The 15,582-nt window shown below is 45.6% G+C and overlaps 1 protein-coding gene across 4 annotated transcripts in view; it reads right to left on the reverse strand.

Annotated features, from left to right (window-relative positions):
• Positions 1 to 96: 96 nt before the first annotated feature.
• The window catches only part of Mms19 (MMS19 cytosolic iron-sulfur assembly component), a 39,797-nt gene continuing 24,311 nt past the window's right edge, over positions 97 to 15,582 (reverse strand). Inside the window, exons 9-31 of one of the 4 annotated variants that reach the window (XM_016008755.3) lie at positions 14,084 to 14,170; positions 13,406 to 13,480; positions 12,593 to 12,670; positions 11,882 to 12,020; positions 11,477 to 11,631; positions 11,046 to 11,124; positions 10,697 to 10,822; positions 10,427 to 10,508; positions 9,859 to 9,956; positions 9,609 to 9,758; positions 8,042 to 8,197; positions 6,395 to 6,494; positions 5,661 to 5,763; positions 5,451 to 5,519; positions 5,134 to 5,260; positions 4,175 to 4,275; positions 3,649 to 3,705; positions 2,913 to 3,099; positions 1,899 to 1,981; positions 1,649 to 1,813; positions 1,518 to 1,577; positions 572 to 672; positions 97 to 494 (exon numbers count right to left, since the gene is read on the reverse strand). In XM_016008755.3, the coding sequence (XP_015864241.1) occupies positions 467 to 494; positions 572 to 672; positions 1,518 to 1,577; positions 1,649 to 1,813; positions 1,899 to 1,981; positions 2,913 to 3,099; positions 3,649 to 3,705; positions 4,175 to 4,275; positions 5,134 to 5,260; positions 5,451 to 5,519; positions 5,661 to 5,763; positions 6,395 to 6,494; positions 8,042 to 8,197; positions 9,609 to 9,758; positions 9,859 to 9,956; positions 10,427 to 10,508; positions 10,697 to 10,822; positions 11,046 to 11,124; positions 11,477 to 11,631; positions 11,882 to 12,020; positions 12,593 to 12,670; positions 13,406 to 13,480; positions 14,084 to 14,170 (2,406 nt within the window). In that variant the 3' untranslated portion in view covers positions 97 to 466. Of the gene's footprint in view, positions 495 to 571; positions 673 to 1,517; positions 1,578 to 1,648; positions 1,814 to 1,898; positions 1,982 to 2,912; positions 3,100 to 3,648; positions 3,706 to 4,174; positions 4,276 to 5,133; positions 5,261 to 5,450; positions 5,520 to 5,660; positions 5,764 to 6,394; positions 6,495 to 8,041; positions 8,198 to 9,608; positions 9,759 to 9,858; positions 9,960 to 10,426; positions 10,509 to 10,696; positions 10,823 to 11,045; positions 11,125 to 11,476; positions 11,655 to 11,881; positions 12,021 to 12,592; positions 12,671 to 13,405; positions 13,481 to 14,083; positions 14,245 to 15,582 lie in introns of those variants that run through there. The other 3 variants (XM_006990463.4, XM_076563106.1, XM_076563107.1) reach the window with 3 other exon arrangements.

Raw genomic sequence — 15,582 nt, forward strand, 5'->3', positions numbered from 1 at the left:
CAAGAAGCCCTTATTTTGAAGGGCTAGGAGCTCTCCATAACTCTCTGTGCTACTACAGCATATGTAGGATAAAGGGAATGCATGTCAATCAACCCATTACCAAAAACAACAACAACAACACCTTTATTCTCTGGCAGGTGTACACACACACACCACCATCCCTGGCCCACAGGGTCCCACTCAACCATTCACCCTTCAGCAGGATAGCTCCCTTTTCCTGACATAGGATATAGGAGAGCCTCAAGATCCAACATCTTTCCCTCCAATACAAGTCTCACTCAGTTTCTTCAACAGTCCATTGGAAATCAGGACACTGAAGTGTCTTGTACAGCCATGCAGGAGAGGCCCAGCATTTGTACTGCATCCATGGGGAAGACAGGCCAGTAGTCTCCTGCCTTGTAGGATGGCTCAAAGGTTAGTTCTTGCAGGTTAGATTGTCAGAAGGGTCTAGGCCAGGATGAAGGGCTCAGCTGCCTGGGCTCCCCAGGAGAAACCTGTAGACACAAAGAATGTTGCAACACTACCCTGAGGCTTTCCTTGGTCCCACCACTCCCTTCAGCCTACAGCTTACCACTCTCCCCTCGCAGACACTGCTTCCTTGCGCACAAGTCTCTTCTTGTCATCCAGGGGCTTGGCTAAGGCCCGGATCACCCGTGATTTGTACGGCAGTAGCTGTGAAGTCAGAGGACATCATTCATCTTACTCTTGCTGAACTGAGCAATAGGAAATGCTGCTTCTCTGATGGGAGTGAAATGTGACCCATTCTTAAGAATTATTTTTTATATGTATGGGTGTTTTTTGTCTGCCTGGTGCCATGAGGCCAGAAAAGCACATTGGATCCCCTAGGATTGGTGTTACAAATGGTTGTGAGCTGCCATGTGGGTGCTAGGAATCAAACCCAGGTCCTCTAGAAGAATAGCCAGTGCTCTTAAGCAATGAGCCATCTCTCCGGCCTCATGCCCGTCTTTTTTTTTTAAAGTTTTTTAATATGAGGGTTTGAACACCAGCCCTCACACGTAAAATACATTCCATGTGCCCCCCTGCCCCCCTTTTGGATTTTTAAGACAGGGCTTCTCTGTGTAGCTTTGCACCTTTCCTGGAACTCACTCTGTACCCCAGGCAGGCCTCAAACTCACAGAGATCCACCTGCCTCTGTCTCCCAAGTGCAGTGCTGGGATTAAAGGTGTGCGCCACCACCACCTGCCGGCGTGCCCTATTCTTTAATGATTCTAAATTGACAGGAAGAGGATGACCAGTATTATGAGGTGGTCAGGATTTAATGGATCCATTCTGAGCTCAAGGCATTTGGGGGAATCTATGCGTATAACATGTATGTAGTTCTGTTCTGTCTTCTTACACAGAGCTGGGTGGCTAATCTCACTTGAAAGCAAACAAGGTATGGAAGTACACACTTGTAACCTCAACACTGGAGTGGGATGATGACAGCCAGACAGGCCAGCTTGGATGACAAGAGACCACCCTGTCTCAAACAAGCACTTCTGACTCTTCAGACTTACCACAGGAGCAGGCAGGCGAGTCAGAGCATGCATACACTGCAGAGCAGCAATCCGGACAGCCTGGAACACACATGAGGTCAGGGCAGACAAAAGGAGAAAGGGACTACAGGATGTGCTGGGATTCAACGCACCATTGAATGACTGGAGCTGAGGGCCAGGAATTTGGTGACCAGAGTATCAACATGAAGACTCATGATTTGGGGTGCTTCCAGTAGAAGGGGCTGGAGACAGCTCAGAGTGGAAAGCTGGACCACGGAGTCAGGGCAGGACAGTGCTTCCAGCAGCAAGGAAAGGAGCTAAGAGCCAATGGAAAATGGGGTACACATTATGGTCTTGGGAGGACAGCCCTCTCCCTTCCTGAGGGGTGACTGTAGGACTTACTGTGGGCAGCTCTGGTAAAAGCACAGGCTTGGGCAGCCTGTTGAGTACATGAGACAGACCCTTTAGATAGTTTGGCTTCACATCTGGGGGAAAAAAGAAAAAGGTGTTTAGGAGAAAAACTGAGGTTAGACATTCATTATCAGGCTATAATAATGAGTAATGAGTGTGGTAGCTGAAGTCTATAGTTACAGCTCAGCATGAGGCAGGGGATTCAAGGCCAGCCCAAGCCACAGTGTGAGACCTGTCTAAAGAAAAGTGAGGTTGAGGCTAGCTAGGAGAGACAGCTGACATCGCAAAGTGCTTTCTGTGAACACGCAGAGTTGAGTTCGAGTCCCACTGCACTGTGTAAATAGATAAGCGTGGCAGTGCACACCTATAATGCCAGCCTCGGGGGAGTAGAGACAGTACCTGGGGCCTGCTGGCCAGCTGATCTAGCCAAAGCAGCAAGCTCTAGGTTCACTGAGAGATCCTCTCTCAAAAGTTAAAGTGGGAGGGCTGGCAGGATAGCTCCTTAGGTAAAGACTCTTGCCTTTATGACTTGAGCTCAATCCCATTTGGTACAACTAACTTTTTCAAATTGTTCTTTGAGCACACACATCAATATGATGTGAAAAAGGGAAGAACACCAAGTCAGACCAGCAAGGCACCTGCTGTTTGCCTGACAATCTGAGTTCAATTCTTGGGACCTACATCATGGATGGAGAGACCTCTACAGACATATTGTGGTGTGCAAATAATAAAAAGGTATCTGATGACTTTTGGCTTCCATATGTATGTGTGTACGTGTACACACACACACACACACACACACACACACACACACACACACACACACACAGTTTAACATTAAGACTCTTGAGCTCACAATAGCTCAGATGCACTCATCACAAAGGTGGGATGAAGTATGGCTTTGTAGGTGCAGACCACTCTGAGGATAAAGCATCTGGTCTTAAATTACTGTGGGGACTGGCCAAGAGGAGAGGTCCATGGATTTGGGGACCAGCTCTCAGACACCTTGGGGAGCAGCATGGAAGCCTTGGACCAAAGCAGGCACATTGTCTGTGAAGAACCGCTGGCGGAACATAATCCGAACATCAGCATGGCCGGCACGAGTCAACACATCAGTGCAGTCGGACATGAGCAGCGAGAAGCCATCAGCAGCTGCAGGGCCTAGTTCTGGATCACTGAGGAGGCCCGTGAGCTGGTGGGACAAAACAAAGCCTTTAAGTTTGTTGGAAAGAAAACTCAAATACCAAAGAGGATGAAAGCCTTATGAGAATAAGAGACAAGGGTCTGGAGAGGTGGATCAGTGGTTGAAAGCACTTGCTGTTCAACTGGAGTACTTGGGTTCGGTTCCCAGCACCCACAAGTGTCTTACAACCATTTATAACTCCATTTCAGGGCATCTGGCTTCCTTGGGCAGCAGGCATGCGTGTACACACACAGGCAAAATATACTCATAATATAAAACTAATTTTTTTTTTCTTGTAAACAGGGTCTCTATGTAGCCCTGGCTGTCATTTGAACTCTCTAGGTAGACCAGGCTGGCCTCAGACTCAGAGATCTGCCTACCTCTGCCTCAGTGCTAGGGTTAAAAGGCATGTGCCACCATGCCTGACAAAAATAAATAAATAAATAAATAAATAAATAAATAAATAAATAAATAAATATTTAAAAGAGCAGGAAGAGGGAAATGGGATCACAAGGAAGTTCTTGTTTAGATCCCAGTCATGTGTCAGAAAGGACTTACCCGGGTGGTAAGGCAGGTGCTGAGAGGGTGGTATCTGAGGACTAAAGCCTTGGTTACCTGTAATCAGAGAAAAGAGCAGTCTGGGTCTGACATTTGAACTCTAGAACTCCAAGGTACACCTGTTACAAGTGGTGGCTTAGGGGCTTTCGTGGTTTGAATGAGATGTCCCCCATAGTCTCAGGCATTTGGATAGATGGTCCCTAGTTGGCTGTTCAGAGATTAGGAGATATGGCCTTGATGGAGGAAGTACATCACTGGGCGTGGGCTTTGAGATTAAAAAAGACTCAAGCCACTCCAAGCGTCTTCTCTGCCTCTTGATTTTGGATCAAAATGTGAGCACTCAGCTGTTCCTGCTGTCACGCCTTTCTTACTCTATCATGGATTCTGACCCCGATTAAATACTTTCTGTTATAAGGTATCTTGGCCATGGTGTTTTAACAAGCAGTAGAAAACGGGCAAACAGGAATATTTTATTTAATTTGATACAATTATTTGTGTCTAGCCAGTATCTCTGCTACCTCCTCACCCAGAGCAGCAGTGTGAAGGCCTGATTACGGGAGGATCCAGAGGCCAGGCCAGTCTCTATTGTGTCCACAGCAAGCCGGAGGAACTCATCCAACTGCTGCCCTAAAATGGAAGGGATATAATGGTACAATATTGTGACAAAGGATGTAAACCATTTATGCAGACACCACTTGAGAAGCTACTAGAAAAAGACAATCAAATTGCCACAATGCCAGCAGCAGTCTGGTGCAGTACTCAACACCAAGGTGCTGGTGCTTGAGGAGAGAGCTGTCTACTCCAATGAAGACTTACTCCATGGAGAGATGGCTCAACAGTTCAGAGTACTAGCAGCTCTGACAGAAGACTGGGTTTTGGCTTCCAGAACCCACACGGTAGGTAGTTTACAACCACATGTAACTGCAGTTCCAGGGGATCCAAAGCCCTCCTCTGGCTTCCAAGAACACCAGGCACTCATGTGGTACACATACATACATACAAATGATAAGCATCTTTGAAAAATAGTTTTACTGTCTCTATGTGTATGCATGAATCTGTGTGCGGCTATGTACATTGGAGCGCAGGTGCTCCTGGCGTCCAGAAGAGGGTGTCATTATCTTCTGGAACTGGACTTAGAGGCAGTTGATTTCTGACACGGCTGCTGAGAATTGCTCCAGGAACCCAGTACACACTCCTAACCATTGAGCCATCTCTTCTGCCCCATAAACAAATAAAATCTGTTAACAATTAAAGTATTCTTGATAGCACCATGATGGAGTAAGATGGCAGAAATGAGTCGAACCTGCTCCTTCTATTCTCTTCTTGAACCCTGAAATGCTCTGCCAAACTCTAGTCTCTGACAAGACTATCTCAGGACAGTAGGTGAAGTCAGTATGAGATTCTCTAAGGAGAGCAAGAACTAAACATGTCAGTGTCATCACTAGGTGACTAAGGGAGGCTCCTGTCGCAGGCCCAGCCCAGTACCTGGAGGGTGCTTGTTGAGGAGTCCTGCGAAGCACTTGGCGGCGGCAGTGGAAGAGAACGGGCAGCTGTGGCAGCAGCTCTGCTCCAGAAGCTCCTGCATGAGCCGGGTCAGCTGAGGGATTTCCACCTACAGAAAACCTGGCCATGTAATGGACCCAGAAGACACTTGAACTCCAAGAAATACTCGACAGAAAGTGACATCAGAGATTAGTATGGAAAAGAACTTCTTTAAATGGGGAAGCAAAAGACAGCTCAGCCTGTGGCCAAGCTCAGCACAAGGTCATCTGAGTTCTGGAGTCTCAGATGGGCCCACTTACATTTCGTGGCAGGGAGCACACAAAAGCGGTAAGCAGTGCAACCAGTCGCCTCTGCGCAGAGGAGCCATCCTGTGAAAGAAGAGCTCCATTGAGCCTGTCTTACATTAGTAGGCACGTATGTCCCTATGCCATCCCAGAACAGTCTAAAGTTGAGTCTGAAGGATGTGCTGAACTCCCAGGTTCACATCATCAGAGCTAGTCGACTCTTACCTGGAATGGCTGGAATTGGCTTGGGAAGCTGTTCTCAGGTAGAAAGGAGGTGTTACCATCTAAGAAGAGGGGCATGATGCATGTGACACTCTGGACAGCTAATCTGGAGACAGAGTACTGGGTGTTGTTAAGGAGCCAGGGCATATGCACATTTGTGTGCAGGTGCAATGGTTATTCACATATTCAACATGTTAATTTGGCACAATTATTTGCATAATCAAAGCCTATTCTCAGCCTACAATCTTGTGAGGAGTTCAATATATATTTTTAAAACAGTCCACTGGTGATCTTCAAAAATAACAAACAAACAAAGCCCACTGATCTCAGGACTGGAGAGATGGCTCTGTGGATGAGAGCACTTGTCCTTGCAGAAGACCTGAGTTTGGTTCCCAGAACCCCCATGGAGGCTCACAGCTGTAACTAAGTTCCAAAGGATCTGACACCTTCTTCTGTCTTCATCAGTCATCACATACATATGCAGGCAAAACACTAATACATAGTAAACAAAAATAAATAAACCTAAAAAAACCCCCTAACAACATAAACTACCAACAAAAATCATTAATCGCAAGGCTCACTCAATAGTCTGTTTTTAAAAGGTCCTTCCTTTTCTCCTGCCGCCTCCACACTTACAGACAGGAGGTACAAGGCCAACTGAGAAAGCACCACCTGTGGCTCCTGCCCAAGAACACTCTCTCCCTCCCGGGGTTCAGGTCACTCAAGGTTATACTCACTCAGGGCTCAGGTGGGTAGTGGCAGTTCCAATGACAGATGCCAAGGCAGCTAAGACCTCATCCTCCAACAGTACTTTTCTCAGAACTGAGGATTCCTTCTCTGTAAAAACAAAACACCTGTACATGTACACCCACACAACCACAAGGCCACTAATGTGATTCAGAAACTCAAATTTGGCCAGGTGGTGATAGTACACTCCCTTTAATCCCAGCACTTGAGAAGCAGAGGTAGGTGGAATCTCTGTGAGTTCAAGGGCAGCCTGCTCTACAAAGCATGTTCCAGGACAGCCAAGACTACACAGAGAAACCCTAACTCAAAGGAAACAAAACAAAACAAAACAAAAAACCCCAAGTTTGGGTCAAGATTGCCTGTAGTATCAGCCTTACAAGCCTGAAACAGGACTGTGGGCTTATTGTCAAGCCTGGGCTAAATAGTGAGACTAGCAAGAAAGAAGGAAAAAGAAATTCAAAGTAGTTCTTGTCCTCCTCATAACAGGCTAACTCCAGAGCAATCATTTATTTTCAAAAAAATTTATTTTTAAATTATGTGTATATGTAATATATGTGTGGGATGTTATGTATATGAGTGCAGGTGTCCTCAGAGTCCAGAAGAGTATAGGATCCCCTGGAGCTAGAGTGACAGGTGGCTATGAGCCACACAAGTGTTGGGAACTGAACTCAGGAAAAGCACAAAGCATTTTTAACTACTGAGCTATCTCTCTAGCCCCTAATATTTCAGGGCTCCCTCCTCCCCCCTTTGGAGACAGGGTATCAATATGTAGCATTAGCTAGCTATGTAGACCAGGCTGGCTTCAAAATCACTTACACTTGCCTTTGCCTCTTGAGTGCTGGGATTAAAGGCATGAACCACCATGCTTTATTTTTTGAACAGGGTCTCATGTAGCCCAGGCTATACTTGAACTCCTGATCCTCCTGCCTCTACTTTTCACTGGGATTACAGGAGTACTCCACCACACCTGGTGAAAGCCAACAAGTCAATGTATTCAGCAGAAATGTTATGGACTTAAAACCTCACAAGGAGGCAGAAGCTGCACTGGTCTAACCTAGGGGCACAAGACTCCTGGGAACATTGTGCTTAACCTAGTCAACAGTGGAAAATGAGGCTAGCTAATATGGACAGTCTTGACACTAAGTAGAAATGTCAGTCTTCTAAAATTTTTAAGATATGTGCTTATCTTTATGGGGTCTTATTTATAGCAACTACCATACAATGAGCACTATTGTCACATAGTACCTTTAATCCTCACCAATGACTCTGTGATCATACCCCCCCCACACATTATATAATCCATATATATACGTGTTATGTTATGTATGAATGTACGTATATACACATATACATACAAGATAAGGTATCTTATAAAGCTAGCAAGCTAAAGATAAGACCCAACCAAGCCTACTGGACTCTAGAGCTCAATTTTAATAAACTAATAGTGCATTGGAAATGTGCATCCCTTTGACTGCTGTTCTTACTGCTGGATTCTGGTTACTGTCCCTGGTCATCCTTGTTTTAAGTGGAATTTGGACTTGACAGTACAACAGGAAACACCAGCAATGCCCAGGAGGAGGAAGTGCAATCCAATGCTAGTAGAAAGCCAACTTCCAAGATGAAGCACAGAAAATTACCTGGCATGGAAGCCTGGACAGCCAAACCAAACAGGCAAGGTACAGCTGTCTTGTGGAAATACCAGTAGCTCTCAGGGTCCTGCTGGCATTTTTCTGCCACCTGTTGGAGACTCTGACAGATAGCAATAACTTCACTGGGCTCTGTAACCACATTCCCTGTTTGGAGAGAAAGTCAGCATTCTCTGTGGGGTTTTCTCTCAAACACTTCCAGGCATTTTCTTTTTTAAATTAACAACAACAACAACAAAAAAAAAAGTCTATGGGCATTTTGCCTGTATCTCTGTCTATATACCACATGCATAGTACCCACAGAAGCCATCAGAGGGTATCAGGGTCCCCTAGGACCGGACTGACAGACAGTTGTCAACTGCCATGTGGATGCTGGGAATTGTACCAGGGTCCTCCGGAAGGGTCATCTTCCTGCCCCCACCTCCGAGTGTTGGTTGACAGGTAGTAAGACAACACCCAATTTGATGCGGTGCCACAGATGCCAAGCAGTGCTTCCTGCACACTAGGCAAGTGCGCTGCCAGCTAAGCCACAGCCCAGCGCATGGTGCAACTTCCATACATACAGATAAAAAACAGAGCTCTCAGGACAGAATTCCTGGGGCAAAGAATGTGTACATGTGTAATCCAAGAAGAGCAGTTCATTCATTGTTTGAGGATAATGAGACTGACTGGGTTAGACTGAGCTCTTTCTTTCTTTCTTTCTTTCTTTCTTTCTTTCTTTCTTTCTTTCTTTCTTTCTTTCTTTCTTTCTTTCTTTCTTTCTTTCTTTCTTTTTCTTTCCTTCTTTCTTTCTTTCTTTCCTTCTTTCTTTCATTTCATTTTTTTTAAAGTTTACTATGTCCACAAGAAAAAAAAATTTCATGTTTCAAATATTGGTTACCAGAGCCTAGAAAGGAAATAAAAGGGAGAACAGAGAGAAGGCAGATCCTGGGTGCCACACTGGACTGGAAGAGAGCTTTTTGTGGGTGTGTGCACACGGAGGCTGGAGGATGATGGTTGTGGGTGTCTTCTGTGATCACACTCCACCTTATTTTTGAGTGAGGATCCTCCTGTCTGACTCCTCAGAGCTGGGATGGAGGCAGGTGTGCCTGGCTCCTTATGTGGGTGCTCGGTATAGAACTCAGGTCCTTGTGCTTGTGAGGAAAGCACTTTACTGAGCAAGCCCTCTCCCCAGGCCCAGGAGACAGGGTTTCTATAGGCAACTACAGGGGTATATGGTTCAATAGGGTAACTATGGCTGACAGCATTTCTTGAATGTTGTAGAGTACCTAGCAGGCAGCAATCTGAACACTTCCAAGACACAAAAAAGGCAGATATGTGAGTTGACAGATACATCACTTTCTTTCTTCCAGTGTATTTGTATTGAAATGTCAGCCTGTACAACCATAAATATATATCCCCTTACTGTATTGTCATCTTCATATTACTAGAATTACTGGGTATTGATTTTTAAAGCGCTTACCATGTCAGTGCTATGTACAACAACTACAATTAGAACTTTACAGTCCTAGCCCAGCGTTCCATTTAGCCCTGCCCCTTGATGGTAACTGGCAGTTACCTTTGTTTGCCTGACAGAGATGCTGCAGCAGCAGAGGCAGTGTCTCCTTGACAACACTGGGATGTGTTGAAATGGCTGATAGAGCCTGCAGACAGCAGAAATACCGGGAACACTTCATGAGACCATCCTCTCTGGCCACCTCTGACTCCCCTGAAAGCAATTGGTGAGATAAGTTTTCACTGCTGTTGGCGTGAAGACCCTCCTCAGAAACCTTGCTGGCAAGGGTTGGGCCACAGATTAGCACAAATACCTCTCTGCAGCTCCTTAGCAAGCTTGGGTAGCAGGTGGCTGCTGAAGGCTCCAGGATAGAGTGCGGTCAGGGTTCCTGATGCCTCCAGTGCAGCCACCCTACTGGGGACAGAGAAGAAATATTAGCTGAGCTTTTGCCCATCATTCTCCTCCCAAGGCCTGCCACCAGGAAGATCAGGAGAATGGGCTCTCATGGCTACCTTGCTGAAGAGCAAGATTCAAGTCCTATAACACTTAGTTGGATTTGTCACACCCCACCCCAGTCCCCCTCTTTTTTTTTTTTTCCAAGACAGGGTTTCTCTGTGTAGCCCTGGCTGTCCTGGAACTCATTATGTAGACCAGGCTGAGTGCAAACTCACAGAGATCCGCCTGCCTCTGCCTCCTGAGGGATTAAAGGCTCGCGCCACCACTGCCCGGCTGGATAAATCTTCTTAATGCCCAAGAAGAGAGAGAGTAGTCCCACATCTTTCCAACTACTCAGCAACATATAAACACAGCATAGAACTCTAGCCCTTGCTGCAGCTACAAAGGTAGGGAAACTGCTCTGCCTCACTGCTTTCGATTCTCACCAACTCTGGGAATCTTTCTCCAGGAAGCTCAGTCGGTACAGATGACCTACTGCCAGCTCCAAGTCCCCAGAAGATAGGAGATCTGTGGTTAGAAAGAACACAAACTTTATCTTTGCCTCCTTTCAGCCATCACCCTTCCGAGAACTCCTATCAGAAATTCCTATCATCCAGTGCTGCAATGCTAACAAGGAAATCACTGCTCTTCACTTAAGACAGATAATACAAGCAGGGATCAACACCCTCCCTTATCTTTTCTCATTCATGATATACCTGGCTGAGCACCCAACACTGTGAGTGTCCGGATGCCAACAAGCTGAAGCTGCGTGCTGGGGTCTGAGAGAGCCATGAACACCAAGGAGCACAGCTGGTCCTTGAAGCTAGTCAGAGGCCTTTCATCTAGGAGAAACAGAGGCCAGGTCAGAAGGGCTTACAGCCCATCCCTGACTGCAGGGATGCACACAACTTGGGGCAGATGTTAAGGACTCAAACCACTGGATTTCCAGGACACAAACCGGACAATGGCAATCCAATTCAGTATAGTCTGGTGCGGCATCCTCTGATGGGTCCACTCATCTTCACTACAACTGCCCAGGGCAACTCAACTACAAAGTGACCTCACCTTTCTCTTCATAGCTCCATTTCTGCTGTAGCTTTAAGAAGCCCAGGATCATCTCAAGTATTGTCCGCCGCTGGTTGCTCTGTAATGTTTTAAAGGATTTCAGTTCAGACACTCTAAGAATTAACCTTTTATGGAAGACTGATACTCTGTGAGGGTAAACAAGTGAACAAACAGTAGCTAATAGAAGGAAACCCCAGATCTATTTGGGCCCAAACTAGAGCTTCAATCTCTCTAAGAAAGGAATCATAGCACCCAAGTCCCACCTGTCCCCTGCAGACAAACTGCTTTGTTTGGAAGCTGAGGGACGGTAACGTGAGGATGGCTTGTGGCTGTTCCTATTCCTCTGATCTCTCAGGTTTTAGCCCCAGTATCTGGCTCCGGGTTTTTTATTTAATAAGACCGTTTAGCAATTCGTCTCCAGTCCTCCTTACCTGACTGTGCTTGTGGAACTGTTCCAGCAGCAAGGGAAGCACGTTCCTGGTGATGTGCTCACAGGCCCTGGCAGACGCACCCGCAGCGGCCTGCAGCAGCTTGGCACTAGGCCATACCAGTTTCATGTCTGGTTCACAGAGATGGTGCCTGCAGTCTAGAGAGGCAGCAATCACAGACCTGGGGAGTGGGTCAAATATAGCCTGATTCCCCTTTATCCATGGAGATTGCTGACTGACTCCTGGAATTGTTTGCTAGCAGTTACCATCTAATTGTCTTCAATACAAAGCAGGGCTGCAGTCTCCAAATCACTGAACATGTAGGAGGCACCCATAAAGGGCCACTGGCCCTAAAGGAGTGCTAGCTCTAAGGTGCTCACTCCCTTTCGGGCTCCATGGTCCCATTACCCTGTAGAATGTTGCTGAGGAAGGAGTCAAGGAGGTCCTCAGCATCAGCCCTCAGCACAGAGCAGGACAAACACGCAGTCAGGGAGTGGAGGGCCGCCAGGCCCTCTGCCTCTACTCGCTCACTTGCCGTCTGGAACACCTGTCAGGGAGAGATCCCAGGGCTACTAAGGTGAGCTTGTATCAGATGAGGCCCCACCCATCATCCACGGCCTTTGGTCTTGGGGTCAGATGGATATGTGTTTGAGAAAGCTTGGGGCACAGCAGACAGGAGCACTCCCGACCCAGTATCTTCTGTCCTGGTTACACAGTCAACAAGTCTCTGTCCCACTAGGAATGACACATACACTTTGTACAGACAGGTTACCAACTCTGAACAGAGGTTATCGTAACCCCGATTTTAAGTCTTTTTCTCTACTTGTACATTCAGATGGTGCCAGAGGCACCAGGACCTATGCTCCCTGCCACGAGAGGACAAGGAGGAGGTGTTGTGCAAAGATGGCCGTGTACTATCACCAAGCAGGCAGCCCTCATAAGGGAACAACTGTCTTCCTTGCCATTCAACTGCAAGTCTATCTATCCCCTTGCTGCTTCGCTGAAATAACAAACCTAGCACCTTGACCCTGGGGAGATAGGACAGAGAAGGTGTATTACTTCCCCTCATGCCTGACACCTGTCGGTTAACAGCAGTGAGCTTACCTAACTAACACTCACCTCTCTACGGATAGAAGCCCAAAGGCTGGGGAGGAAGTCCTTTAGTTCCTTCTGTCCATACACAGCACAGCAAGCATTCTGCCAAGAGAACCGCAGGCATCAGCAAGCTCACATTCAAGGTGCTCTGGGGTACATGGTGGACTCTAAATGAGGTGGACTCTAGCAGAAAAAGCTTTCAGGTGTTCTAACAGTGTATTTCATTTATTTATTTGTTTGTTTGTTTTTTCCGAGACATGGTTTCTCCATGTAGTTTTTGGTGCCTGTCCTGGATCTCGCTTTGTAGCCCAGGCTGGCCTCAAAACTCAGAGATCTGCCTGGCTCTGCCTCCTGAGTGCTGGGATTAAAGATGTGCACCACCACCGCCTGGCAAGGTGTCCTAATAGTTATACCCAGGGCACAGAAAAGAGCTCACCCTGACTCTTAAGAAAGCACAATGCTGACATAGTCCAGTGGAAGAGTGTTTACCTAGATCTATGAAGCTCTGAGCTTTCAATTTCCAGCACACCCTCCACTAAAACAAAGACTGGAGTGGCAACACATGACTAATCTCAGTACTCAGGTGGAGGTAAAAAGATCAGGAATTCAAGGCCAGCCTAGGCTAAGAAAACCTTTCTCAAACATCCAAAAAACAAAATGAGCACTGACCAGTTCTTGGTTACACAGAATAAGACAATATGAATGAAACACAGTGCTTAGATCAACCATATAAGCCTAAGTCCTGGCCCATAAAGCATACGAATTGGCCTCCAGCTGTCCAAGAAATTGTATTTTTAGTATCACTAACCCATGTAAAGATAGCTGGATTCTACTCACCAGAGTTTGCAGAGAATCCAGCTTGGCACTTAAAATTTCAGAATCCACTTTCTCAATCAGCAGAGGCAGTAAGAACTGTGGGAAAAAAGGGAAAACTTAAGCCTGAGATAGTGTCTTCGCCATGAGGACCAACCATGGCCATATTGTCATCAGTCCTAAGAGACAGTTGCCACATCAAGAAGTGAGACTCAGGTCAGGAGTTACAACTGTAAGCTATCTGTTCTGCCATGCTGTGGTACCTGAGAAACAGGCACATTAGCAAAGCTGATAGACTTCAAGTATACTTCCTACAGAAGAGATTGGTATTTCAGGGGACGAGATGGCAAAGTTTTCTATATTCAAAGTCTGAAAGTATTTGACATACAAGACACATGCAGGACACCAAACCCTAAAATGTATTATAGAGCATTCTTTCTCCCCATGCTTTTACTTTTAAAAAAACTTATTTTTATTATTTTATGTGTATGAGTAAGACCAGGTTCCAAGGAGGTAATGTAACATCTAGAACTAGAGTGATAGATAGTGTGCCACTATGTGGGTGCTGGGAATCAAACCTGAGTCCTCTGGAAGAGCAGCTAGTGCTCTTAAGTGCTGATCCATCTGTCCGGACCCCACACCACTCTTTCTTTAGAGCTTTCTCTGGGTAGAGACTGTTACCTTAACCAAGACTGGACTCACCTCAGCAAAACGTGGTGTAGAAGCCAGCACAGCACGGAGACTCAGGATGAGATCATCTCTCTGGATGCCATAGGGATCATTAGGTGGCTGAAAATGGGGAGGAACCATGGATTTGTATAGTTTTCAGGCACCCTCAGACGTTAAGTATGACTCTGGCAAGCCTGCAGAACAGGTCACACTCAGACCCAGTCTAGCACATTCATATACCAGGAGGCCCCAGCAAGAAGACATGCTCACTTTTACATATCTTTGTCTTTTAGGCATTATTTTTTCTGTTTTTTGAGACAGAGTCTTTCTATGTAGCTCTGGTTGTCCTGGAACTAACTACGTAGACAATGCTGGCCTCAAACTCAGATCCATTTGCCTCTGCTTCCCAAGTGCTGGGATTTAAGTTGCTGACTGGGTTGTGACACCCAGCAAGGCATTTATTTTTTACAGTGCTAGAATTAAACACCTTTTCTTTAATAAGATCTCACATAGTTCAGGTTAATGTGGAACACTCTATGTAGCTGATGCTGGCTTTGAACTTCTGATTGTCTTGAATCTATTTATCTTAAGTGTCAAGGTGTGTGCCACCAAACTCATATTTGCAGTAATTGAACCCAGGACTTTGGGCATGCTAGGAAAGCACTCTATTACCAAGATACATTGTCAGCTAAATTAAGAATAATTTCAAGCAGGAATGGTGGCATACACCTTTAATCCAAGTGCTCAGGAGGCAGAGACAGGAGGATCTTGGTGAATTTGAGGCCAGTCTGATCTATAGATCAGGTTCTAGGACAGCTAGGACTACACAAAGAAATCCCAGCTTAAAAAAACAAACAAACAAAAAAAAAAACCACACCAAAACAAAAACAAAAAAAACAAAAAACAAAACCACAAACCAAACTAATAACAAACCTCAACAAACAAAACAGAATGAAAATTAAAAAAAAAAAAACATTTTCAAATGGTATTATTCTTCTATAACATCAGTTTTATTGAGTGGTTAAGCAAGTTTATTTAAATAATTTCTCTTTGATGGATATCTCTATTTTTTCACCTGTATAAAAAGCAACAATTACGACAGCATAGAAAGCATTGATAGGGCTGGAGAGATGGCTCAGAGGTTGAGAGCACTGGCTGTTTTTCCAGAGGTCCTGAGTTCAATTCCCAGCAACCACATGGTGGCTCACAACCATCTACAATGAGATCTGGCGCCCTCTTCTGGCCTGCAGGCGAAACACTCACTGTATACATAATAAATAAATCTTTAAAAAAAAAAAAAAGCATTGATAATTTCTATATCAAACTAGCAGACTGAAAATATCAATTAGATTTTTCCTTTTCTCCTCTGGTAACTGCACCAAAAATACAGTAAAGGGTTTTTTATTTTTAAAAGTCATAAAGCTGAAAGTTGAAGACAACCAGATAAGAGATACTCAAAACAACTGTAGAAACTGAAAGGCAGATGGGTAGGAAAATGACTCACACATTTAAGATGAAAGGACCCTAGGTAG

The sequence above is a fragment of the Peromyscus maniculatus genome, chromosome 1 (genome assembly GCF_049852395.1).
Source record: "Peromyscus maniculatus bairdii isolate BWxNUB_F1_BW_parent chromosome 1, HU_Pman_BW_mat_3.1, whole genome shotgun sequence".
NCBI lineage: Eukaryota > Metazoa > Chordata > Mammalia > Rodentia > Cricetidae > Peromyscus > Peromyscus maniculatus.